Source organism: Podarcis bocagei, assembly GCF_964188305.1.
Source record: "Podarcis bocagei genome assembly, chromosome: 2".
NCBI classification, from domain to species: domain Eukaryota; kingdom Metazoa; phylum Chordata; class Lepidosauria; order Squamata; family Lacertidae; genus Podarcis; species Podarcis bocagei.
The window spans coordinates 12,553,410-12,580,347 of NC_138126.1; the positions used below are offsets into that span (position 1 = coordinate 12,553,410).

At 46.3% G+C, this 26,938-nt stretch overlaps 2 protein-coding genes across 2 annotated transcripts in view; one reads left to right on the plus strand and one right to left on the minus strand.

Annotated features, from left to right (window-relative positions):
* Positions 1–26,938, plus strand: part of LOC308581231 (zinc finger protein RFP-like) — a 32,201-nt gene that overhangs the window by 3,396 nt on the left and 1,867 nt on the right. The window contains exons 3-9 of the mRNA XM_081183761.1: positions 15,079–15,810; positions 17,601–17,696; positions 18,441–18,671; positions 19,649–19,671; positions 20,655–20,764; positions 21,830–21,862; positions 23,753–23,782. Coding sequence (XP_081039887.1) covers positions 15,385–15,810; positions 17,601–17,696; positions 18,441–18,671; positions 19,649–19,671; positions 20,655–20,764; positions 21,830–21,862; positions 23,753–23,782 — 949 coding nt within the window. The 5' untranslated portion in view covers positions 15,079–15,384. The remainder of the gene's footprint in view (positions 1–15,078; positions 15,811–17,600; positions 17,697–18,440; positions 18,672–19,648; positions 19,672–20,654; positions 20,765–21,829; positions 21,863–23,752; positions 23,783–26,938) is intronic.
* LOC308581204 (zinc finger protein 174-like) overlaps positions 1–26,938 on the minus strand; it is a 65,354-nt gene that overhangs the window by 3,272 nt on the left and 35,144 nt on the right. The gene's annotated exons all lie outside the window — the stretch shown is intronic.

Genomic DNA, 26,938 nt, shown 5'->3' on the forward strand with positions numbered 1-26,938 from the left:
CCACAACTGGTATATTTATCCTCTTTCCATCACAAATTAGTACTATTATACATTGGAGGTATTATGTCAATCCTGCTAGTGTCTTGACCTCTTTACAATTCTTCTTTAAATATTCAATAAATTTACTCCAGTTATTTTGGTATCTTTGATCTCCCTGGTCCCGGATCCTCCCTGACAGTTTGGCAAGTTCTGCATATTCTGTCAACTTCGCCTGCCACTCCTGTATAGTTGGTATATCTTGTACTTTCCATCTTTGGGCCAGAAGGGTCCTCGCGGCAGCTGTAGCATACATGAACAAATTTTGATCTTCTATTTTAATTTCTGTTCCTATTAAGCCTAATAGACACGCTTCTGGTTTTTTGGGGAAAGTATATCTAAATATTTTTTTGAGTTCATTATAAATTGCTTCCCAAAATTTTTTTACCTTATCGCAGGTCCACCACATATGAAAATAGTCCCCATCTGCCTTTTTACATTTCCAACACTTACTTTCTTTTTTCCTATACATTTTAGCTAATTTTACTGGCGTCAAATGCCATGTATACATCATTTTTAGCAAGTTTTCCCTCAAAGCCATGCATCCTGTGAATCTCAAACCCTCCTTCCATAATCTTTTCCACGCATCCAATTCAATGTTATGCCCAATATCAATTGCCCATTTTATCATTGATTCCTTTACTTCTTCATCTTTTGTATACCATTCTAGCAATAAGCTATACATTATTGATAAAGTTTTATCTTTACAGTCTATTAACTCGATTTGGAATTTTGATTTTTTATCTTCGAACCCATTTCTCTTTTTGTCTTCCTTTAATAAATCACTGATCTGATGGTATTGCAGCCACCCTGTTAACCTCTTTTCAATTTGGTCGTATGGTTTGAGCTTTATCCCTTGGGCTGTTTTCCTAGTAATATCCTCATATGTTATTCTTTCCCCTTCCATGTTTGCTTTTTTTGTTGTCAGCACCTCAATTGGTGATATCCACCACGGTGTCTTTCTTTCCAAGAGGTTTTTATTCCGATCCCATACTTCATATAAAGATTTCCTAATCACATGGTTTAGAAAACCTTTATGTACCTTTACTTTGTTGTACCATAGGTATGAATGCCAACCATATCTATTATCATGGCCCTCTAAATCTAATAGGTCGGTGTTTTCTAAGGTCAGCCAGTCTTTTAACCATACCAAGCACGAAGCTTCATAATATAAAGTCAGGTCTGGTAAATTAAAACCTCCTCTCTCTTTCTTATCTACTAGTATCTTCATTTTTATCCTTGGCCTTTTCCCCTGCCAAACAAACTTCGCTAAGTTTTTTTGCCAATCCTTAAATTGTCTTATCCCTTTTACCACTGGTATTGCTTGAAAAAAAATAACAGTCTAGGTAATATATTCATTTTTATCACAGAGATTCTACCTAATAATGATAATTTTAGTCTACTCCATATATCCATGTCTTTCTTAATTTCTTTCCATACCACCTCATAGTTGTCCTTGTATAGGTTTATATTTTTTGTTGTCATCCAAATTCCTAAATATCTTATTTTTTTAGCTATCGCGATTCCTGAGTCTACTTGTAATTCTTCCATCTCTTCTTTCTTCAAATTTCTTGCTAGCATTTTCGTCTTGTTTTTGTTAAGTTTAAACCCTGATACCTTCCCAAACTCTTCCAATCTTTTTATTGCCTCTTTCACACTTTGTCTTGGTTCTTCCAACGTTAAGACTAGATCATCTGCGAAGGCTCTTAACTTAAATTCTTTTCGTCCCACCTTAATGCCTCTGACTTCTGATGATTCTCTTAGCTTCTTATTCAAGACCTCTAGGACTGTAATAAATAGCAAAGGAGACAAAGGGCATCCCTGCCTAGTACCTTTAGTTATCTCAAAGTTATCTGATATGTTATTGTTAATTATTAACTTTGCTTTTTGGTCCGAATAAATCGTGCCAATACCTCTCAAAAAAAATTCACCAATTCCTAGTACTTTTAAGTTTTCTTTCATGAAATGCCAAGAAACATTGTCGAACGCTTTTTCCACGTCTATGAACAATAATACTGCCTGTTTCTCATTTCTAACTTCAAGATATTCAATTATATTTATCAGGTTTCTTACGTTGTCCCTTAGTTGCCTCCCCGGCAGAAAGCCTGTTTGGTCCTTGTGTATCACCTTATTTAACACAATTTTTAGTCTATTCGCTAGTATATCCGCAAATAGCTTATAGTCGTTATTCAATAACGAAATTGGTCTGAATTTTTTTACATCTAATATATCCCCCTCTTTCTTCGGGATCAGTGTAATATAAACTTCTTTCCAGGTGTTTGGCATCCTTCCTTCTCTTAAGACTTTATTCATTACTTCACTTAGAACAGGTGTCAGGTATTGCGATAATGTTTTATAATACTTTGCTGAGATACCGTCCGGTCCTGGGGCCTTCCCTATTTTCATTCTTTTTATTGCCTTCGTGACCTCTTGTTCTGTTATCTCCTGGTTAAGCATTCTTTTTTCTTCTTCTGAGATTTGATGTAGTTTATGGTCAAGGATATACTTTTCTATTCTCTTATTGTCTTCTTTATCTTTCCTATAAAGATCTCTATAGAATCTCTGAAATACTTTTCTAATTTCTTTTGGATCCTCAATCATTTTATCCCCATCTTTTATTTTACAAATTGTGTTCTGTTTTTGTCTTGCTTTTATTTGCCAAGCCAAGAATCTCCCAACTTTGTTGGCCGACTCAAATTTTTTTTGTCTCATGGTTTTTATTTTCCATTCGATCTCCTGTCCCACCACCATGGAGAACTGAGACTGCAACATTTTTATATTTCGTTTTATTATTTCATCTTTAGGTTTTGTTATTAGCTGTTTTTCGTTCTCGATGAGCTGGGACAGGATCTCCTCTTTCTTCTTCTCTCTCCCTCTTTTCTGGAAGCTGTTTTTTTCTGGAAGCTGTTTTCTGGAAGTTTCACCTTCAATCTTGTTTTCCTTTTGAGATGTCTGATTTGGCAAAGGACAAGACTCTTATTCCCAGGGTTGTGGGTCTGAGCCCCACATTGGACAAATGTTTCCTGCAATGCAGAGGGTGGGACTAGATGACCCTCAGGACCCCTCACAACTCTGCAATTCTCGGAAACCTTCCTCTCCCCACAAGACCTTATGCAGTTGTGAAAATGCATAGATTATTGGATTTATAGATGACTAAAAAATGAAATGGTTTTCCCAGTAGTGATGTATGGACCATAAAGAAGGCTGATCGCTGAAGAATTGATGCTTTTGAATTATGGTGCTGGAGGAGACTCTTAAGAGTCCCATGGACTGCAAGAAGATGAAACGTATCCATTCTGAAGGAAATCAGCCCTGAGTGCTCACTGGAAGGACAGATCGTGAAGCTGAGGCTCCAATACTTTGGCCACCTCATGAGAAGAGAAGACTCCCTGGAGAAGACCCTGATGTTGGGAAAGATGGAGGGCACAAGGAGAAGGGGACGACAGAGGGCGAGATGGTTGGACAGTGTTCTCGAAGCTACCAGCATGAGTTTGACCAAACTGCGGGAGGCAGTGGAAGACAGGAGTGCCTGGCCTGCTCTGGTCCAGGGGGTCATGAAGAGTCGGACATGACTAAACGACTAAACAACAACACAAAAAATGAACCTCTTGACCCACATCAGGCAGGATAGCTCCTTGCTCTGGAGACCTAAGACGGGAAGGAAAAGAAAAACATATTGAAAAGGGTGTCATCTTCAAATGCCCTCTGCAAATATAGCCTCACCATCTCCACCCGTTGTCAGAAGTAAACCTTCTTGCATTGAGTGGGGCTTCTGCCCAGTTAAATGTGTTTTGAGTGGATGCATCAACGTTCCTTATTTACAGGCTGGATTCTGTCTATCGGGGGCATCAAATGGGGTGTCCTCTGGATAATGCTGGACTCCAGCTCCCCTCTGACCCATCCAGCATGGCCAGGGGTCAGAGAGGGTGGGAGCTGCAGTCTGGCAGCTTCCAGAAGGGGCCCCATGGGCTGTGCTGCCCCATACATTACGCAGGGCACCTTCCTTGTGTTCCTCAGCTCCACCCCAAATACACAGTGCTCCCCCAAGGAGCGTCATTTCGGCAGCAGGTGCATCTGATTTCTCTCCTTAGATACTAACAGCTGGAACAACAAATGCCTGTGGAATTGACCCCTCTCAAAGATCAGGCAGGACTCTTTCCAGCTCCACTATTGGGGCCGCTGACTACTGAAGAATTTGTCTATGTGCACCTGAATTCCTTCTGTCGCTTGTCTTGGGATGGGGTACTGCCGAATTGCTATTGGCTTTGCCCCAGGCTTTAGGGTTACTATAAATGGTGCAATATTTTTTGCCATGCCAGGTGGATTGTCCTCTGCCCATACTCCAGGTGGGGCTCTCAGGGTTTTTGGAATCTGTGACCTTTGGGGGTCTTTATCTGATAGAGCCATCATCATTTGCCAAGCCTGCTCTCTGGGAACTTCTACTGTTACAATCCCGGTAGCAGCTTGGGGTAATTTCATTTCTGCCCCTCTTGGTGTGAAAGTGATTTGGGCTTGAATTTTAGACAGAAAGTAACGACCCAGCAAGGGAATGGGGCATTCAGGCACATGAAGGAATTGATGTGTGAGGGTTTCCCCTCCAATCTGGCATTCTTGAGGTTGCAAAACTGGTTTAAGAATCCTGTTGCCAGTGGCCCCCACAATTGTCACTGCTTGGTTGCTTTTTGCTTTTAAGGGCTTCGTGAGCATGGAATATTGAGCTCCAGTGTCAACCATGAAATTAAATAAGCGGCTCCCCAGTTTGACCAAGACCAAGGGCTCTTGGGAGGCTAAAGAAAGCGTTGAGCCCGGTCTGTCCTATGCATTTTCATTCTCATATTCTTCAATTTGTGCTAATCCCACAAAATCTCTGCTACTTCCTCTGTTCCTCACATATCTTCCTGCTTGTGTCCTTCCACGCTGCGATATCCATCCTCTTCCCCTCTGTTCCCCAAATCCATCCAGCTGTCCCTCTGTTCCCCCTGCCTCTGGGCATTCCTGCTTCCAATGACCTTCCTTTCTGCAAATGGCACACTGATTTCTTCCTAGCGGCTGTCCTCTTCCTCTCCCTCGTCCCTGTGCCCTACCAGAGCCTCTTCCCTGGGCACCTGCATCGGACACTGAGCCTTGGCTAATGGCAGCAGCCAAAAACACGGCTTTTTGCTTCAGTTCCCGAACCCTGTCCTTCTTATTTTCGGTTTCCTGGTTCACAAACACCTTCTGCGCTATGGTCAAGAGCTGTTCTATATTTGACCCCTCAAAACCCTCGAGCTTTTGAAGCTTTTTTCTTATATCCTGAGCACTTTGAGCCACAAAGGCTGCATTGACCATTTGCCTATTTGCTAGGGCTTCTGGGTCAAAAGGGGTATAAATCCTATATGCTTTCATTAAGCGTTCAAGAAAATCAGGAGGAGATTCATCATTTCGTTGAAGTACCTCTGAAACCTTGGAAATATTGGTAGGCTTCCTAGCTGCCCCTTTTATTGCTTTTCGGACTTCCTGCCGGTAAATGCCCAAAGCACCCTTGTCTCTGTCAGGATCCCATCCTGGATCTGAAAGTGGATATTGGGCACACACCCATGCATCTGGATTGGGCTCTGAAGCTGGCACCTGTGCCCTAAGATTCTTTTCTGCAGTGGCATCTATTCTTCTCCTTTCCTCAGCGGTGAAAAGGGTCATTAAAAGATGCCTGCAATCCTGCCATGTGGGCAGATGGGTTACCATAATTGAGGCCATCAAATCCTGCATAGCCTGTCGTTTTTCAGAAAAGGGTAACGTGTGGGTTTTCCAATTTAACAAATCCGTGGTTGTAAACGGAACATACTGCATTGTTACTGTACGTGCTGGCCAGGGGCCGATGGGTTGTCCCTGTGGGTCTTGGGTCTTGTGGTCCTAAAATTGCTCTCAAGGGAAACATTGGAGCTGGGGCACCCTTCTTATTTTGAAGATAATGTCCTTCCTCATAAAAGTTTGGCGAAGAAGGAGGGCTTGGCCATGATTGAGAAGAGCTAGGCAAGTCACTCTCTCTCATTTTTAAAACTAGTTTCTGTCCAAAGTCAGTGACTGCATCCATAAGTCGCCATAAATTTGATTTTTCATGCATATCTGAGGTGCTCATTGAATTAGTGAGTTCACCCCAAGCTCCTGACATTTGAAATGTGCTTGCTTCTTCTGCCCCCCCCCCCCGCTCTTAATGTCTCTAAAGCTGAAATGTCCCGGTGAACCTTCACTTCGGGGGGGGGGGGGGGCGTTTGCATAGTCTGATTTTGTGCTGCAACTTGGGCAGAGAAGGCAAATCCTGAAGGCTAGGCGCAGCCGGCAGTGCTTGTGAGCTGGGTACGGCTGGCAGTGATTGATGGCTGGGTGCCGGGGCTGGAGGTGGGGACACGGCTGGGGGTGGTGGAGGTAAACTTCTGCTTGCAGGAGTGTACGGAGGCAGAGAGGGGAAAAATCTCCTCTTCAGTCCCCATAAATCTTTCTGGCAGCAGCCGGGGTTTTAAGTCCTCCTATGTTTTTTTTCTGGCTTCCTGCCTTACTGCAAAAATCTTACAGCTGCTTCCTTTATACCTTCTTAGCCAAGAAGGATTTTTCATGCAAACGCTACACCATTTATTTATATAAGGAAATTGGTGAGCATAAGAGTCCGGTTCCCTGGTTACAGAGATCCAGACCAGCCAGCATAGTTCCACATCAAAACTGCCGTTTGGGGGCCATCTGGGGATCTGCCTCGGCCAGTCTAACTGACAATGCATCTTCAAAACCTCGGGAGTTAATCTGCCCCCCCCCCAATCTTCCGAAAAGACTTTTTTGAAATTTGCTAGCATGCAATCTAACGGGGTTTCTAGGTTTCTGGTTTTTGAACAATTCCCCCCCATTAGTCCCTTTGTGAAATGCTTTCCACCAGGCAAACTTTCAAAAAAGAAAAGAGAAGAAAGGAAAAAAACCACAACACACGCTTCCTCAGATAACCGTCCCGGGACACACTTCTCATTCAAACACACAGCACTCCAACACCACAACACCACAGCTGTTTTTTATCCAAAACCCTTTACCAACCCTTGCTCCTTTTCCTAGCTCACCCAGCTTCCCCCCCTTAAGGACCTCCTCCTTTCTATTTTGGGGGATACTAGTGGGTGGCTCTGAGGGTGATCAAGCCTCGTTACCTACTCACCGTTATTTCCTGCACACTTTTCCTGGCCCACGTTCAATTTCTACTCAGTACGTTGCCGATTCGGACGGGGCACTTGAGTACGCTGGAAAGCTATTTCCCTCCTCGGAAATTGTCCGATGGCGCCTGGAGGCAAGCTGGTGGTCCAACGATGTGGTCACCCCACCCGACTGGGCAAGGCTTTGGGGTAAAAGGTACCCCTTTGGCCTGTAATCCGAGTCTACGGCACCAATTATGCTGCAAAGATTTTTAGTTGTGGTACCAACTCAAATGGAGTCAAAGAATTAACAGATGCAGCAATGGAGAAAAAGAAGGTGAGGTTTTATTGCTGAGCAATAAATGGACCCAGTTGGAATCCTTTCCAAAGGACTGGGACCCAGAGCATTATAGCTCTGGGGTTATATACCTGAGTACAGCATCACAGATCATGACATAATCAAATACAATCGCGAACGCCAGCAAAAATAACCTAATGAGCGCATTCAGCCAGGCTCCTGACCGTGTGCAGAGTACTACTCCCAACTTCTGCTTTCTTTGTCTGTACATGCAGTCTGACCTTTCCCCCAGATTTTGACGTGCAGAATAGAAACTTAAGGCAAGGAGGAGCTTCTTAACTGTACTCCCCTGCAACATCGGTTCATTTAAGGACATTGTGGTCAGGACCTTCCTGTTTCGTGTACAGACTTAGTCTGGACAAGAGGGGGGAGAGATGTACCAGCATCTCCTGATTTATCGCTTCCTCTTTTGTAGGGACCAAGAAGGTACCAAAATTCTGTAAACTTGCAGTTTCAAGCAGTTTTGCTGTTAGGCAAAAGCTTTTATGATTCAAATGGATTATAAAATCACTGTAAAACTCTGGTTATGTGTGAGTATATGTGAATATATAGATAACTGATAACTGATTACATGGATAACTGACTATATGAATAGCATAAGGGTAAAATTCCTCCAGACCCTGCTTCAGTCCAGCGCCCAAGACGCATGTGGAAAAGCTGCTAGGAGGACTACAGAGCAAAACCAGCCTTGCCCCCCCCCCCCGTCTGCAGCCTCCAGCAACCGATCTTTACAAGCCTGGGCACCAACTTGAATAAATATATTATTGGCGAGGGGAGCAGATAAGCCCTAATCTGCTCCACCTTCGGCTTGGTTTTATCCCTCGGTCTCCTCCTGCACCTTCCCCTGCTCCTTGGCGGTGGCATGCACTCCTTGCCCCGGGCACCCTGAGCTGGGGGGTCTGGCCCAATGCCCACCCCCACTGCTGACAGGCAACACCACGCAGCCCCTTCCACACCATCCTTGGTCCAAAAAGGAACTCTCATTACAAATGGGAGGGGCTAAAGGCCTCGGCAGGTGTCATGGGGCCACATTGGGAACCCCAGGTAGAAACAGATTTGAGTGGCCATTTTGCCTAGAATGGACAACGCCCCTGAAATATACTCAGAGTTGAGAGTGGATTTCATGCTATGTATTCACCTCATAGTGGTGAGGAGGAATGGAAATTCCCCTAGAATGTCTGCTTTATATACACTATTTACACAATGGGCCCCACGTGATTGGCTAATTCCAGGATTCTCCCGTAGGCCAATCAGGTTGCGGAGTCACTTCCACCTGGAGCTGGATTGGGTGGCTCCTGTGGACCAATCATTCTGTTGCATTCTGGACCCCATTGTTCTAGGACCAATCAGACTGCTTCATTCTGGACCCTCTTGTTTTAGGACCAATCAGACTGCTGCCTTTTGGATCCTATTCAACTCAGTACATAACATGCCCACGCTGGGCAGCTCCCAACAGAATATTATTAATAATAATAATTACAGAGCAATAAAATTTCAACCATGAAAACTTCCCCACATTGGGCTGCCTTCAGATGTCTTCTAAAAGTCAGGTAGTTGTTTATTTCCTTGACATCTGATGGGAGGGCATTCCACGGGATGGTGTCACATGTCATAATAAAGACACTTTCCCCTCCACCTGTCAGAGGGCTGCCTCCCCTTGCTCCCTCCCCTATATGATGTTGGCGACGTTTGTGTGTCGTCATAGGTTGAAGGACACAAAAGTGGTCCCTTAGGTCCAGCGCCCAAGAAGGGCACAAAGACGCCTGTGGTAAACCTTCAAGCAGGACCAGACCTTGTGATTACTGTAGAAGATCCAAAGAATAGTTTACCAAAGGTTCTGGAGAGGATCCAAGAATTTGGACAAGTAGTAGGCTTTAAATTAAATAAAAATAAAACTAAGACCTTAGTGAAAAACGTGACGGAACAATATAAAAAGGAGCTACAACAACTTACAGATCTAGGTATACATAAGAAAATTAAATATTTGGGGGTATGGTTTAAAGCTAAAAATATTAACATACAGACATTTATATAAATCCTTGGAAAGAGATTCTAGAGAAATTTAGAAATTTAGAAATATCGGGTAGGATGAAGTTATCTTTTGGGGGAAGAATATCAGTTATAAAAATGAATTTAATGCCAATAATGTTACTTTTATTTCAGTCCTTCCTGGTGATCAGCAACACAGGATGCCTCAATGAATGTCAAAAAGATATTTCTGGCAAAGGAAGAGACCTAGAATAAAATATTAATTGCTAACAGATGCTAAAGAAAGAGGCTTCGCCCTGCCAGATTTAAAATTATATTAAGAGGTGTCCTGGCTTTGCTGGCTCTTGGAATGGATAATATTGAAAAATGCAGATTTACTAGATTTGGAAAGATATGACAACAGATTTGGATGGCATGCATACTTATGGTATGAGAAGCTAAGGTGCATAAAGGTGTTCAGAATGATCTAAGAAAATCAATCTTTATGGTATGAGAAATATACAAGAACTTAGTACAGCAAAAAACACCCTGTAGAAGCCCCCGTAGAAGCAATATCTTAGAAAAAAGTGAATACAGTGGTACCTCGGTTTAAGAACAGTCCTGTTTATGAATGATATATTTAAGATAGTTAAAAATAAAGGTTTTAGTTGTGAAATATCAAGATTTCAAAAAGATTTGTGAGAAAATAATGTTAAATTATTATCTAAAATGTATAGCTTGCTTTTAGAGTGGCATACAAAAGATTAATAGGTCAAGTTGGGAATGATACATTGGGCAAAGGATTTGGGACATAATATTCAGGTGGCAGATTGGGAAAGGTTATTTAAAATTTCTGGAATGTTGCACATTTAAAGAAAATTATATGGAAATGATGTACCAGTGGTATTTGTCCCCTACTAAACTAGCAAAGATGTATAAAATAAAAAAATTCCTTCCAGTAGCACCTTAAAGACCAACTAAGTTAGTTCTTGGTATGAGCTTTCGTGTGCATGCACACTTCTTCAGATACACTGAAACAGAAGTTGCCAGATCCTTCTATATAGATGTATAAAGATTCTATATAGATGTATAAAGATGTATAAGACATTACTGGCAAGCAGACTTCAAATCCTTCATGGCTTCTTCATTGGTAAGCGACATGTGACTAATCACTAGAGCTCTCCTTATCCAGACTCCACAGCGACAGTCGCTGCTCTTTAATTAGACATGGATTTAACATGCCCCAAACTTTTCTTCTTTTTTTGCAGAGAGAGGCAATACTAAGGATGACTGTCCTGTGAGCCCTAAACACCTCCTAGCCTAAGGTCTCCCAACGAATCTCACCTCTTCACAATCCCCTGAATCGGCCAAGTGAGCAAACATGGCTGTTTGTTCCACAAATAAAAATTTTTTTTGGGGGGGGGACTTCTGCATTGTCAGGAAACTTAGGTGATCCACACTGAACAATGACAGTTATCAGGGGATCCTGATTATCACTGTCTACTCCCGCCACAGATTCCTGAAGGGAGTCTCTCTAACTTGGGGTTATAAGTATGGAAAAAGAGCTCTGCTGGAACAGGCCAAAGGCTCACGGAGTCCAACATGCTCTTCTTCCAGGGGCCGACAACACCCTCCCCACTTGTGATTCTCAGCAATGGGCATTCAGAGGCATCTCCCCCCCCCCCCCACTCAAGCGCACAGGTGAGAAACAGGGTCATCCTCCATGAACTTGTCCTAAGGCCAGCCAAATCAGTGGCTACAGTTCTCTTTTGTGGCAGCAAATCCCACTGTTTAACGATGCAGCCTGTGAAGAAGTCCTTTCTCATGTCAGTCCTGAATCTTTAAAGGTGTTTTTTAGCCTGGGGGGGGGGGAACAGTCAGGGGGAGGTATCGGCTGTGGCCCTTGCCATAGCACAGTGGCCCCCGGCAGCTGCTGAAGGAGGTCAGGGGCCAGCAGCACCCAGAGCTCTTCTCAAACTGCAAGCATCATCCAGCAGATTTCACCAGCCTCCTTTACCTGGCTCTGGTTGCTGCAAGAACATCTCTCCCCCCCCCTTTTCCGTTTGGAAGGAAAGGTCCAGTTTGGGAATCAGAAGCCCATCTGGGGATGGGGAGAGAGAGAGAGAATGATTCTTATTTGCAGAATCTGGATCCAGATAATATTTCTGGAATTTAGTCTACTCTGGACACTGGACACATTCCTTTTTGACATTTTCACCCCCCCTTCTTAAGACAAAAGAAGCAAGAGATAAATATGAAAAGAACCACAGAAAAATTAACAGTTATATGCTGCTGTGCTAGAACTTTATTTCTCAGTTGACTGACATGCAGAACGGGACTTATGAAGTAGGGATACCGTATTTTTCGCCCCATAGGACGCACTTTTTCCCCTCCAAAAATGAAGGGGAAATCTGGGTGCGTCCTATGGGGCGAATGCAGGCTTTCGCTGAAGCTTGGAGAGCGAGAGGGGTCGATGCGCTTCAGGAAGACATCCGCAGCAGGGCTGTCTAGGCTGCGGTTAGCAGCCTGATTCCCAGAGTGCCGGGCGCCCCGAAAGCAGTGCGCCCTGCGCTTCGGGAAGACATCCGCAGCCTAGGCAGCCATACGGAAGTTCCCGCAGGGCTCCCCACGCTGCGGATAGCAGCCTGCCGCCCGGTGCACGGGGCGCCCTGAAGCAGAGCGCCCCTCGCGACGGGCAGACATCAGCCAGCCCCACAAGCTCGGGGGACAGCGGGGAGGCGCAGCGCCGCCATCCTGCTGTTCCCCGACTTGGTTTTGGGGGAGAAATAAAGGAAAACGTTTTTTCCTTTATTTCCCCCCCAAAAAACTAGGTGCGTCCTATGGGACGGAGCGTCCTATGGGACGAAAAATACGGTATTTTGGTTTGTGGTTTTCAATGAGTATAGACTTATGGACTAAGTTGTTGTGTTTTTATCTCCTTATATTATATAATAATTAAAAAGAAAAATAAACAGATTGTTTTCATAAACAATATGCCAGCAGAGTACATTTAAATTGTTTAGTACACAGAGATTTTTAAGGTTTATGGGACACAACCTAGCCAAAATGAAGCATCTTTTAAAACCCACTAATTTCAAATGGAAGGAACCTAAGCTGCACTCCCAAACCATGTTTATTGGGGAGGTAGGACTCACTGAACACACAAGACTTGCCTCTGAGGAAACAGGAGATTGCACTGTGCTTGAATCGTAGCCAATGGGCCCTGGTAGAGTTGAGTATGAAAAGAAAGTGCTGCCGTCTCCCCAGTGGGGCTGACCCCTTGGAAACACGCTTAGCATCGCAGCCTGAACTGTTTGTGGGGTTTGCTGCAATCCTCACCCCACTTACCTGGGGGTAAGCACCCCCGGGACTTACTTCTGAGTAAACATAATTAGGACTGAAGCCCTAGGCCAGCTGTGGGGAACCTTCAACCCTCAGATGTTGCTGAACTACAAATCCCATCATCCTTGGCCATCGGCCACGTTTGCTGGGGCTGATGGGAAATGTGGCTCCGCCCCACCTGGAGGACCATAGATTATCTCCTCTGAAACGCTATTCCTTACCCTGAGAGCCCACAATGCCACAGTTCTCCTCTTTGACTTGCCAGAGCATCGTCCTCTGGCCTGGCTGTGTCAGGGATGCCTCCTCCTTGCCGAAAGGCCCCTCCTTCTCCTTGGCGCTCGCTGGGCCCTGAAACAGCCAAACAGCCCCCACTCAGGTTCTGCTGTTCCGGAAAACACCATTTGAAGATGGATGCCCAAGACCCCACACACGCTCCCACTCCCAATTTCATAATGCCAAGCCATGTAAAATAGCATCCCCCAGTCCCATCCATAAGCAGCTGCTGAGAGGCAGTGTGGTGTAGTGGTTAGAGTGTGGGACCAGGACCTGGGAGGCCAGGGTTCAAATCCCAACTCGGGCGTGAAGCTCATTGGTGACCTTGAGCCAGTCACGGGCTCTGCCTAGCCCACCTCAAAGGACATTATTTTATAATTTCCACTCTTTATCATTGTACGGAATACTTTGTGCACTGCTTAGAGACAATGGCAATCCAGCGGTACAGAAACGGTTGAGACAAATTAAACGGGGCTGGGAAGTTGCTCAGTGATGGGGCATATGCGCTCTGCACGTGCTCAGGTGCGCTCTGGTCCTTAGCTGGTCAGTTACATTCGCCCTGCTCAAGGGAACACCCCAGGCCTGCCGCTAAGTGAGGTGTCCACTTACGTGAGTCCGCCCATCTCTGTCCATTTCCAGTCCCTGAGGAGGAAGCAAGGAACAGGGGTGACTTGGGAGCGTCGTTCTGTTGTCGGTGTTATGTACTGAAGTTCTCACCCTGGGCCAGCAGGGGGATACTGTAGATAGTTTTCACTCAGGTCCACATATGCAAATAAGGGATTGAAAGTGACAGTCAGTGATTGGCTAGTTACAGAAAGTGGTTCCTGTTGCGCTGTAGTGGAGCTCTGTATAAGCAGGCTGGCTGTACCCTTCAGTTCAGTTCTGTTCTGGCCTCTGAATAAACAAGAGCTGTTTGAAGAATCGCTGTGTCGTCTGATATGTTCAACCACAACTTAACCGCCTGTGAGTCCCCATTTGGCGTCGTGAGGAATCGTGTCGGGGCCCGAGGGGAAAGGAAGTCTCTTTGGAAAGAGGAGTAATGAAGTTTCAAGGACTGAAAGCCATGCAAGCCTTGATTTCGTAGGCTTTTCCACAGTTGTGCGTCTTTTCCTTTCGGTTCCCAGTTTATGGGCAAGGGGCTTGGCGTTTGTGGTTCGAATGTAATGGTTGTTTCCTGACTTGCGAAGATGGCAAGGTTTGTCCCGGCTGCGTGGCTTGCTGTGAGCTTGGGGGTGGTGGGGTTTGAGGCCACAGCCTGCGCTGAAGGAGGAGCTGAGCTGTTTTGGGAGGGGAATAGCGGCCAAGCAAGGGGGCTGGGAGCGTAGCTTGGCAGTGCTAGTGTGGATGTGCCATGTACCCCGTGCTGATTGGCTCAGGCGCAGCGGTATGCAAATATCGAGTTCCGTTGTCTGGTCCACCCACCTAGGCTTGTCGGGTTTAAAGAAAGGGGCAGGAAGGGTAGCGCTGGATTGTTGAGGTTTCTGTGCTGCTCTATGTGACATTGAAGAGGAACAGGGGACCCCCCCCCCTTGCCGGCGAGCTGATGGTCTCATGCCCCCGTGTGCGTGTGTCCGTGAGCTGAGAGGGGCGGGGAACGGCTGTGGTGTGCGGCTTATGTGCCCCCCCTCCGTTCCGTAATGGGCTGGTACTCCTAGAAGCCCTAACAGAGCTGCCTTGGCTGGCAGGCTGTTTCTGGGGTTAATTTCAGGCGCTCCTGCTCGTGTTTCAAGCTCTGCTTGCCAGAGTGGGCGGAGCTGCCCCCTGGGAAAGGGGCGGGGTGGGGGGTGGAAATGGCCAGCGGACTTGGGAAAGCTAGCCTCACTGGAACAAGTTCATCAGTTCCGTTGCGCTCATTAAACTAGGATATTTGCAATTGGATTTTGAATAAATGTGCAATTAAAGGAGTTGTCTTGAGGGATTGAAGTCCCGCTTGCTCAATCAGAACTCGCGTCCATTTAGGGCAGCAGCAGATGTTCTCCAATTCAAAAAGGGCAAGGAAGCCTTTGAATGAAAATGTTACAGTATGAATACCACAAGTTGCTAGGTACCTGTGTGTTTGTGTGTGTGATCAAAAGAATGGGAAGCAATGAAGAATAAAACATTCAGCAGCTGCCAAGATCTGGGAAAATACTTTGTTGTTTTTTTAAAATAAATAAACAAATCACGTGGTTCCTGAGTTCCTGAGTCATTTCCAGGAAAGGAAACACCCACTGACTAAACGCTGAGAAAGTGAAACTTAACTCCGGTCTTTGGCGTGAGGGAGCCATGGCTGCTTCTGGGCGTCCCATCGGGAATCTTTGCGATGAAGCCACTTGCCCCATCTGCCTGGAATATTTTAAGGATCCAGTGATCATCGCAGAGTGTGGGCACAACTTCTGCCGATCCTGCCTGATCCAGTGCTGGGGGGAATCGGAGGCCGAGGCTTCCTGCCCTCAGTGCAGACAGAGAGTCCAGAGAAGGAGCCTCATCCCCAACCGGCAACTGGCAAACTTCGTAGAATTAATCAAGAATCTCAGCCTTCAAGAGGGAAAGGAGGAAGGAGGGAAAGGAGGAGTCTGTGAGAAACACCAGGAGCCCCTGAAGCTCTTCTGCAAAGTCCATGAAGCCCCCATCTGCGTGGTGTGTGACAAGTCAAAGGAACATGAAAATCACAAGGTGATTCCTCTGGAAGAGGCTTTGGAGGAATACAAGGTAGGAGATCCCTGGATCTGGAGGGGGAGAAATAGCTGTGGATTCAGGTCCGAAGTAGGCATGGCATGAATTGGTTGCTTCTTCCAAGGGGAAGCCTGAGGTCTGGGAGGAGGGAGTTGAAGTCATTCTCTCTGCCAGGGGGACAAAGGGATCTTCCCTTGAAATACTCGCAGCAGCTTCAAATATTTGAACTGGGACTGTGGGAGGGAGAGAAAGGGTTAACCTCATTCACATCCCCCAGCAGGTTGCTTTGTACATAAGAAGAACACTACAAACGTAAATTGCATGTACACAACTAAGTACAAGTCTCTTTTGGCTAGCAGGATGCTTCCTCAATGCCCTGCAAAGCAGAGAGCAGCAAGGGATCAGCTGGGGGGGACGGGGACTGGTGGCCAGGAATTGACCACATAGTGCAGGATCCCTGCCCCACAAGTATCTGTTGGACGCAGATTTAAGAGTGGGGGCGGAGTGGAAGCACCTACTGGTGAGGAGCAGGCTTATTCTGGGGGTGCTGTGGGGCCTGTGCAATGAGCTTTCAGCGGGGGAGGGGTGTCTGCGGAGGATCTCCTCCCATCCCAAATGGCAAAGGACTCAGTGGTTCCAGAGTAGCATCTGCAAAGTCAAGGGGGAAGGTGACTTTGCCATGACAACTCAGAATTGGACCTGTGCTATTATATAAAAAAAGATAAGATTCTCATTCTGCTTCAGAAGAAACTTTATAAAATGCCTATAATCCATTTTAAAATCATTCACTTCTTCTACTACAGTGGTGCAAAAATGCTCCTGTGCCATGCAATGTCAATAATGCCACGTATTAGAAATAATAACGAAATGAAGCTGCCCCTTTGAACTTGTGGGATGGATTCTGGCCCAGGAAGAACTTCTTTGGCCCAGAAATGGAAGAAGCTCTTAAATCTCCCCTGGTAGTCCAAGCACACGTGGGCTCTGGCTACTGCAGAGAAAAGAACTGACCAGTAGCAGAAAACCACAATTGCCATCTGACCCAGTTAAGTGGCAGAGCAGTGGGGTCAAGAGGAAGGGTGGAAAAGCCCTAGGCTTGCAGAAGAGGGGTTTGGAATGGGTGAAGTTTTGAGAAGCGCTGCTCTGTCCCTGCCTCTTTAGTCTCTTGGGCTGCCTCTGCTCTTCTCCAGACTAGTTTGTTGCGCTAGAAAACTTTCCCATGCCAGTTCTGCCGTGCTTTTCAACCAGTGTGCTGTGGCACCTGGGGGGCCTTGAATGATGCTCAGGGGGGCAACACTGGCCTCTGTCCCTCCAACTCTTTGTTGCAGCAGCCCTGGCTACAAGCTCCGCTGGCGAATGGTGCCTCGGGGGCTGGCCAGGGGGTGTGGGCTGCCAGGAGCTGAGGCGGCCTCGGAGGAAGCAAGGAAACTGGCGAGGGGCCCTTGCTGGTGGGAAGGGACAGACAAGTCCCAGGCCCCTGTGGGGCAGCGTGAGGAGGCACCTCTCTTTTGGGGCTCAGAGACCAAGAGAAGGACTCCTAAGGAGAGGGGAGAGGAGGCTGAGAGAGCCCTCCACAAGGGAGGGTGTTAGAGAAAGGGTGAGGGGCTGCAAGGAAGGGGGGGACCCAACTGGGATCCTGATCCCCACAGGGACACCACAGAAAGAAGGTAGTTGGTCAAGGGAGTCATGCACCCAAAAAGGTTGAAAACCGCTAGACTCCAGTAAACTACTTTGCTATTATAGCAAGGCCACTGAGCCCAAGAAGCCAATGTAATATTCATCTCTCTGTGCATCTCTTTCAAACATGAGTTTTTCCTTTTTCTTTTCAGGGAGAGATCTGTCGCCACCTGGAGATTCTGAAGAAAGAGAGAGAGGAAATTCTGGCCTATCAAGCAGCCCTGGACAAGGAAAGCAAAGACCTCCTTGTAAGTGCCACTCTTATCACTAGGGAGGGATCAAGCACTTGAAAAATTGAGTCAGGACTGAGGAGGGATGGGGAAATCTGCCCATTTCAGCTTTTCCCCATTTCTCCTTTTTCCATATCAGTCTGTTTATTCATTTATTATTCTGAAAATGAATAAGATGTTCCTTGTATAAATATTTTTATATGTACTTTACCCTCATAAATCCTTTTTTTGTGAACATTACCTGGCTGGGTCAACCTTGAACAATTTACAGGTGTGAATTTCAAAGGATTGCTCTGTTTTGGTCTCCATACTTTTTCAGCAATAGCAAATTAGGTAAATTCACTTTTGAATGCAGCTAATTTGAGTTTATTTTCCATTGTTGTTTATTATATGAATAGCAGTGAAGGAGAAGCCTGAGGACTTGTGAGCTGAGAGGGTGGAAGTCGTTCAATTCAAATCCTAATTTACCATCAATATTACTAAAGAGTTGTCTTTCTATATGTACATTTTGACATCCCACTTATCCATGGCTAGGGAAAAAATGCTCCTTCTTTTAGGCTGTATCCCTCTGCAAAATAGAAATCAACAGAAACAGCAATGGAGAGGGCCTCCCCTCAAAATAAAGGTTTACTTCTTTAGTAACTGGAGGATTCATGTCTATTAAAAATCGGAAGTGTCCTCCCTGTGGAATTCTCACAATTCTCTTCCTGATGTTTTGAAGGCTGAGCACCTTCCACACTCAGTCCTCCTCTTTTCTTGCAGAAATTAACAGAAACGGAGAGGCTGAAGACTGTGGAGAAGTTCAGAGAACTGCGCCGGTTCCTGGAAGCACAAGAAAAACGTCTGCTGACTCGCGTGGAAGAGGTGGAGAAGGAGATTGCAGGGAGAAGGGATGAGCAGCTGGCCAGACTCTCCAGGAAACTCTCCTCTCTTGAGAGGATCATCCAGGAGATGGAGGAGAAGAGTCAGCAGACAGCGAGTGAACTCCTGCAGGTAAGATGGTGGCAGGAACAGTCCAGGGCTCTGCTCCAGGAAAAGGCTGCCCCTTTCATGTATGCAAGGAGTGCAGGGGCTGATATGATGGAGCCTCTAGTCAGGTTTGCAATGGACAGGAAGACCCAAGAGACCTGGGATGCTTAACTCACCTGAATGCAGACTAGAGATTCGTCTGTGTTCTTGATGGAACAGGAACTGATCTTCTGCTCTTTGCTGATGCTTTGTCTCCGAATGCCTTTCAGCTGTGGGGGGCTTCGTCTAGGATGCGTTCAGGCCTCCTTCCGACATGAGCCGGTCTCTTGCTTCTCTTCCCATTCCCTCCACAACCTCTGGGTTGATCCCCTTCCCCATGGATACAGATCAGCCCAAAATGGTGCTCAGTCACAGTGAGCAAAGTGCAAGACAGAGGGACTCATCCAGACTGCTGCTTGTCCCACTCCTTTCCCCCAGGAAAACCCTCTTTTTACTGCTGAATTAGAGTTTGCTTTGATGTTGCACCAAGGAGCAGGTTTTCCTGAGGGAAAGTGGCAGCGCAAACTTTTCTGGGTACAGGAAAAGCAGAAGTGTGGGTGACCCCAAAGAAACACTGAGCTGTTTTTTTACCCCTTTGGAGGCATTTTATGCTGCAGGTGCTTTTTTTAATTTCCAGGTGGAAAATAGAATTTGAAATTTGGGGACTGGGACAGTGCCGTGGCAGGATTATCCTTTAGGCTTACGTTTGTCTGAATAGCACAATGCAAACTGGATTAAAGTTATTAAAATATGGAAATGTGGAGAACTTGAAATTGAAACAATTCATAATTTCAGATTGGAAAAATAAAAGCTGTGAGAAACCCAAACTGGCTGATTCCGCCATTCCTACCCTAAACCTTGGCATGTGCCAGGCAGACTGACATGTGAGGGCCAGGGTCTGAGGGGGTCTTCCTAGTGTGGCCTGTGGTGTGCAGTGAATTCCCTTCTCTTTTCCCCTCTAGGATGTGAGAAGGACCTTGCAGAGGTAAGTGGATCTGGCTCATTTCCATTAGCATCACTCTTTGAAGCTGAGATGCCAGAACCTCAGACATGACCCTCCAGGGGCTGCAGGGGGGAGACTGGAGGACTCACTCCCTGCAGCATCTCTCAGGTAAAAGTAGAGCCCCCTCTTCTGAACTTGTAGCCCCCCAACTCTCCCTCCAAGGATCAAGGTCAACTGCCTCCTCCCTCCCTCCCCACATCATTTCACAAAGGGATGGGGGCTTTTTTCTTTCTCTTGCACTTTCTGTTCATGGACTTTGTGGTAATTTCAAACATCTAGAAGAGAAAGTGCCAAAGATGCTTGGGAAGAGCTTAGGACATATTTCAATGCCCAACTAGAAGCCCCTCAACTCTGGTAACTCAGCCCCTTTGAGGCACTGATGGAGGGAAGGTCTGTTGGTCTACAATAGGTGGGTTCTTTTTCTTTTTCTTGGGAGCGTTTCCAGCGTGAGAGGCTGAAGGTGGTCTTGAGTGGGGGGTGAAAGTCAAGTTGTTTGATGCCTCTAGAGGGAGAGTACCATGGGTCATGGGGTTGTGCCCTTCCTGGGTGAGAGGGGGGGTGCAGGGAGGGTGGAGGTTGTTTTCCTTGACCACTGGGCAGCTTTGGACATCACTCACATCCTCTGGGGAGGCTCAGGGAGGGAGGGATTGCAGGCATTCCACCTCAGGGGTTTGGTTCTTAAGTCCTGGGAACTTCCTAGAAAGTTGTTGGGGGCAGCATTGTTTGAAGCCATGGGAGCCCTCCGGTGGTGTCACTTGGGGTTACATCTTGTCCCTTGTGCTGTTTAGCATCCTTACGAAGCCACTGACAGCCGTCCTCAGGGGTTTTGGACTGAGGTCTCATCTGTGGTAGAAATAAACCTGTTGGGAAATAAACTTCCACTTTGTTCATGTTATTGAGATCTCCTGCAATAATCAGGGAGATGGGGCCACAATGGGGCCATTCGTTGTTTTTCTTTTCACCAGGTATGAGAAAAGAGAGAGTCCAGAGAAGCCACTGACTTTCCCTTCAGAACTGAGGAACAGGATCTTGGAATCCTGTGATTTTGTGGAGGATGCAATTAAACAATTTAAAGGTATTGAAAACTGGCTGCCAGAATTTCACCCTGGGAATTCTGTTTCTTCTTCAGAACTGAACATGCCAGGCTCTTATTGCATGGAATTGAGTAACCCCAGGATACCTTCCTTCTTGGTGCCCCAGCCTTCATTTCCTGTCCCCCTGAATGGCTCCTGTATATTGTGACGCTGGATCCTGTAAAGAAAGCCTGAACCAGAGTGTAGAGCAAAGTCAGGATTTTTTCCTCCCGTGTGCATCTGTTTACAGTTATACGAAACCTCCTTTTCCTTGTGGTTCCCTGTCTGCACAATCTGAGTTTGTCCTTTTGGAGGTTCTCCTGCTCTGAATGGAGTCAAGGGGCATTAAGAAGCCCCCCGTTCCCCCTCTGCCTCCTGCTCAGGCTTCTTTCTCAGCCGTGGAGCCAAGGCCTGAGCCGCCTCCTCCTCAGACGTCCCCCTGCAGCTGCCATATCTAGGGCTTCGGCCTTCAAGATCTCCTGAGAGTTCCCCCATTGAGAGAGGAAGCAAGAGCACATGAGCCCCAAAGGGAACAATTATGCTTGTGAAGAACCTTAAAGATTTGTAGAAGGTTTGTGAGGAAGGGCTTCCTTTTGCCTGAGAGCTCTGCCAATCCTTCCTCATCAAACTTCACTTCTCCTTATGTTTCACAATTTTGGCTTTAATGATTCCCCCCACCACTTTACTTGGGGAAGATGTTAAGGCTGCCTCCATCTCCCCTCTGCCTCCTTTTACGGGATTCCTATTGCTCTGCCTCCCCTCCAGTCCTCCAATGTAGAGCCCAATTTAGGGACAAAGTTCAGAGACCAGCAGGATTCATGCTGAATATTTTTATTCTCTTATTTGTAAGCTTGCTTTATGATTACTGAGTTTTAAATCTTTAGTTATTTTCATAGATTCTTCCTATGATTTTCTTGTTTTTAATTATTTTTTGTACAATTTAATTAATATTTAATAATTGTGCTTGAATTTAAGGATGCCACGTTATGAAGTGTTACTTTTGTATGGAGATTTATTTCTGGTGGAAGAGTGTTGCCCTTACGCTTTATATCTTTTTGCTTCCTCAGATGCTCTGTTATACAGAAAACCGATTCAGAAAGGTAAATTTCCAGGGGAGGAACAATTTCACAGGAGGGATGGGGACTGATATTTCATGGGTGTTGAGCAGTGTGTTCTGCAGACTTTGGGACCCCCATCAATGGTGTAACTCTGGGTAACAGTCCTCTACTGGTGTTTGGGTTCTTTGTCTGTCCCATTAATGAACTGGGAGGGAGGTTGAAGCCTTGGATTGGGGGCAGAGCTTGTCCCTGCGAAGAACCTGCACACCAGTCTGAGTTCCATTCCTGCCTATAGACAATTATCCTGGTTTTTTGTTTAATTTTATAGATTTTGCTTTCTTTCATAAAATTTATTTACTGCTTTGTGGTAGGAAAAAGCCTCAGAGCCTTACAATATCTTACAAAAGCCCTTAAGAAGGATCCTGCAGAGTCAGTTCAATGTCCATCTTGTCGAGTTATCATGTATAAGGAATCTCCCTTGCATTTTTTATCCCTCAAAAAATTCTGGAGAGGTTCTTTTGGGGCTCCTCTATATTTGCTTCGATTTCCCCCTTGTGAAGTGTGTTAAAAAGGGCACCCGCAAGCACCCAGTCCCTCCTCCACCTCCTGCCAGGCTGGTCTCCCAGCAGCAGAGCCAAGGCCTGAGCCGCCTCTTGGTCAGAGTTTCAACCTCACCAGCCCCATTTCTCGTGCTTCAGCCATCCCCATTTCCTCAGAGTTCCCACAGTTCTTTTGAGATCAGCCCCATTCCAGGAGGGAGGACTTCCCATTGCACGAGACCCTTAGAATTACATGACAAAGCTCTGCAGCTTCTTCCTCTGCAATTTGGTTTGTCAGCGTACTTGGAAATTCCAGTTTCAACAGCTTTTCCCCACCAGTTTACTTGGGGCAGATGTTAAACCTTTCTTCATCCATCCAGTTCAGACCCCCATTTCATTTGTGGATTTTGAATGATTGTATTCCCCCATTTTCTAGTATGGTTTACCATTTCTGATTTTCCCATGAAATCATGGAATGGCAGAGTCTGAAAGGATCCCAAGGATTATCTAGTCCAGCCCCCTGCAATGCAGGAATCACAGCTAAACTTGTTAGTTGTTTTAATTCCTTAGGCCTAGTGATATTACATTCTCAAGAATTATATTTTGGAGAATAATTAACATCACTACTTAGTCCTACAGTTGTCGTCTTTGAATGATTTCATCTTTTGCTTGAAATAAGGAAACAACAGAGGCTATATTATGGTGATGTTTTGTAAAAAAAGATTTATTTTTTAGCTACTGCATTGTAGCCTGTTAAGCCTGTCTTTTTGGGTTTTTTTATAAGATATTTATTAAGATTTTCAAAATATTACAAAATAAAAATAGAAAAAAGAAAAATACAAAATAAAAATAATTAAAAACAACTCAATCTTTCCATTACTTATTTTTCATTAGCTTGTTTCCCGGACCTCCTCACGCCTCCCTTTTTTGTATTCCAGTTCAGTTTGTTGGTTCAGCAAATCCTTCCCCTCTTTGTTTATCCTAATCTTTAATCTTAAAATATTGTAACATTAAATCTTTACCTATTAGTAATCCATTTTTTCATATTCCCTTATAGTATTGCAGCTAAAAACCCCTTAGTTTCTATCCAACATGGTTCTAACATTCATTAATTTTACAATATTTCTGTAAATAGTCTTTAAATTTCTTCCAATCTTCTTCCACCGACTCTTCTCCCTGGTCTCGGATTCTGCCAGATTATTTGTTTTCCAATAAATCCTTATATCTTATCCAGACATTAAACAATGCTTTCCTGACAATATGATTCTTAAATGCTTTATGTGCTTTGACCTTATCATACCACAGATATGCATGCCATCCAAATACATTGTTAAAACCTTCTAAATCCAAAATGTCTGTGTAGCCCATTAAGCCTCTCTTTTTGCTTCCTCAGATGTTCAGTCATTCAGAAATCTTCAGAGAGGTAAATTTCACATGGAGACCCCAATTCTCAGGAGGGGGCTAGTGTTTCATGGGGGTCAAGAGTCTCTTCTGTACAGCTTGACTCTCCCCCTGCTGTTTGTACCACAAAGACAGAGAGGGTGGACTTGAAGGTGCAGAAGGCAGGGAGAGAAATTGCCCAGAAGGATCAGATAAAAGAGGGAAGCGTTTCATTCCTGCCTAGAGAGAGTTGGGTTGCTTTTCCATGTGACCTTTTTCTCAGACAGGTCCTCTATTTTCATGATTAAAATTTCTCCCCTGGGCGGATTTTTAAAATTTGGCAAAATGTCTCAAGTTGCTTGGTTTGGTTTACAGTAACCCGTGAAAAAATTTCTAGTGCATTAGGCTCAGATCTAAGGCACCCAGCTAAGCTAGCCTGGAGCAGAGAATTGCAACAGAGCAGCATCTTAAGCTAGCCACATCCTGTATAAAACCCTTGTCTTGTGGCTGAACTAAAAGGACGCTGGCTCAGCTACAAGATCTTGGAGAAGTCCGGGAGGGCAAGAGTTAACATCCCTCTGCCCTTAAGGAGAGTCCATATGTACGGCAACCCCACACTTGCCTGCCATGAATGTCTAAGGCCCTAACTGGTAACTTTTTGAGTTATTCCTCCTTCTCCCAGGGAACTAGTTTTATGGTATATGTTACGTCCAAAAGAGAAGCATGGAATAAGCAGTCCTTTGTAAAATTGCCCTGCCACCTGCCTCCTCTTCCCTGGCGGCAAGGCCTAAACTTCCAAGATGGTTGGGAGGAAGGAGAGACCAAGTGGGTGAGAGAGATGGAGAGCAGGAATAAACAGGCTCCCCACTTAACACGATTTTCACTTTTGTGCACGAGGGCCCAGAACATAACTCCCGCAAAAGTGAGGGGAAGCCTCTATGTGGTTTTGTGTTGTATTTTTATGCTGTGGACCACCCCGAGACCTATATATGATGGGCAGTATGCAAATGTTGATATTATTATTATTATTATTATTATTATTATTATTATTATTATTATTATTATTATTATAAGTCCTCCTCCCCCAGCCCAACCCAGAGGTCCCCAAAGGCCAATTCCCACAGAGTTTGTCAGAGGAAAGCAGCTTCTCTCCTCTCCTGCCTCCTCCAATTCTCCTCTCTTTCCCCTTAGATCATAGAATCATAGAATCATAGAGTTGGAAGAGACCACAAGGGCCATCGAGTCCAACCCCCTGCCAAGCAGGAAACACCATCAGAGCACTCCTAACATATGGTTGTCAAGCCTCTGCTTAAAGACCTCCAAAGTAGGAGACTCCACCACACTCCTTGGCAGCAAATTCCACTGTCGAACAGCTCTTACTGTCAGGAAGTTCTTCCTAATGTTTAGGTGGAATCTTCTTTCTTGTAGTTTGGATCCATTGCTCCGTGTCCGCTTCTCTGGAGCAGCAGAAAACAACCTTTCTCCCTCCTCTATGTGACATCCTTTTATATATTTGAACATGGCTATCATATCACCCCTTAACCTCCTCTTCTCCAGGCTAAACATGCCCAGCTCCCTTAGCCGTTCCTCATAAGGCATTGTTTCCAGGCTTTTGACCATTTTGGTTGCCCTCCTCTGGACACGTTCCAGTTTGTCAGTGTCCTTCTTGAATTGAGTACTGGACACAGTACTCCAGGTGTGGTCTGACCAGAGCAGAATACAGTGGCTCTATTACTTCCCTTGATCTAGATGCTATACTCCTATTGATGCAGCCCAGAATTGCATTGGCTTTTTTAGCTGCCGCGTCACACTGTTGGCTCATGTCAAGTTTGTAGTCAACCAAGACTCCTAGATCCTTTTCACATGTACTGCTCTCAAGCCAGGTGTCACCCATCTTGTATTTGTGCCTCTCATTTTTTTTGCCCAAGTGCAATACTTTACATTTCTCCCTGTTAAAATTCATCTTGTTTGTTTTTGCCCAGTTCTCTAATCCAGTGTTTCCCAACCTTTTTTGGGCAACGGCACACCTGTTTAATGAAAAAAATCTCGCGGCACACCACCATTACAGCCCCGTGACGTCAGCGCGCAGCGTCACGCCGGGAGGGACGCACGAAAGTGAAAGTTTTTTCCCTCCCCCTTGCCGGGGAACCTCCAAGCTTTGGGGGTGGGGGGGGAGGAGGCAGCAAAGCGAGGGACTGAGGGACGGCGGCAACTGAGGCGGCGGCGGCTGTTGTGGTGGTGGCGGCGATAGCGGGCGGAGGAGGGGGCGGCGGCGGGGCTTGAGGAGCCGTCGCCGGGAGTTGCTGCTGCTGCTGCTGCCCGGACATGCCGGCCTCCTCCTCCTCCGCTGTCTCGCGTTCCTCCCTTTTGCACGCGCTGCCCCGCCGCTCGGCACCACCACCGCGGAGCTGCCCCCGGCTCGACGCGGATCCTCGCCGCCGCCTCAGTTGCCGCCGTCCCTCAGTCCCTCGCTCGGAATTCAGCTCGGAATTCAGCCTGAGGAAAACCCCAAGTCCCCACATTTCTAGTTTCCCGCGCCCTTTAAAGGGCGATACGAGCCCCACGGCAGGCAGGCAGGCAGAGCTGGGAAGGGGGTTTCCAGGGGACACGGCAGCTCCTCGAAAGGCTTCTCTCAGCTGCGCTCAATCCGCCTCGGAGAGGATTTCCCCTCCGGTCCCATGCGTTCGTTTGGGGCATCGCTCCGGCTGCTCCCTCTCCCGCCGCGCAGGAGCGATGCCTCTCTCTGGCTCTCCCTCCGCGCAGGCTGAGGGAGGGAGGGAGGGAGGGAGGGAGGGAGGGAGGGAGGTGCGCGTGTGACCCGTCTCTGCTGGGAGACCAAACCCAGCGAGGCAGAGTCGCGCGGAGGCGCCCAGGCAGCGCTGCCGGCTGCGAGGAGGAGCGCCAGGCAGCAGCAGGAGGCGCGGCCTCTCCTCGCCGCCGCCGCCCCGCCTCTTGCCGCCCGACTCGCCCGCCTCCCTCCAGGCATCTCGCGGCACACGAGGCAACGTCTCACGGCACACTCGTGTGCCGCGGAACACCGGTTGGGAAACACTGCTCTAATCTGTCAAGGTCGTTTTGAAGTGTGATCCTGTCCTCTGGGGTGTTAGCCACCCCTCCCAGTTTGGTGTCATCTGCAAATTTGATCAGGATGCCCTTGAGTCCATCATCCAAGTCATTGATAAAGATGTTGAATAAGACC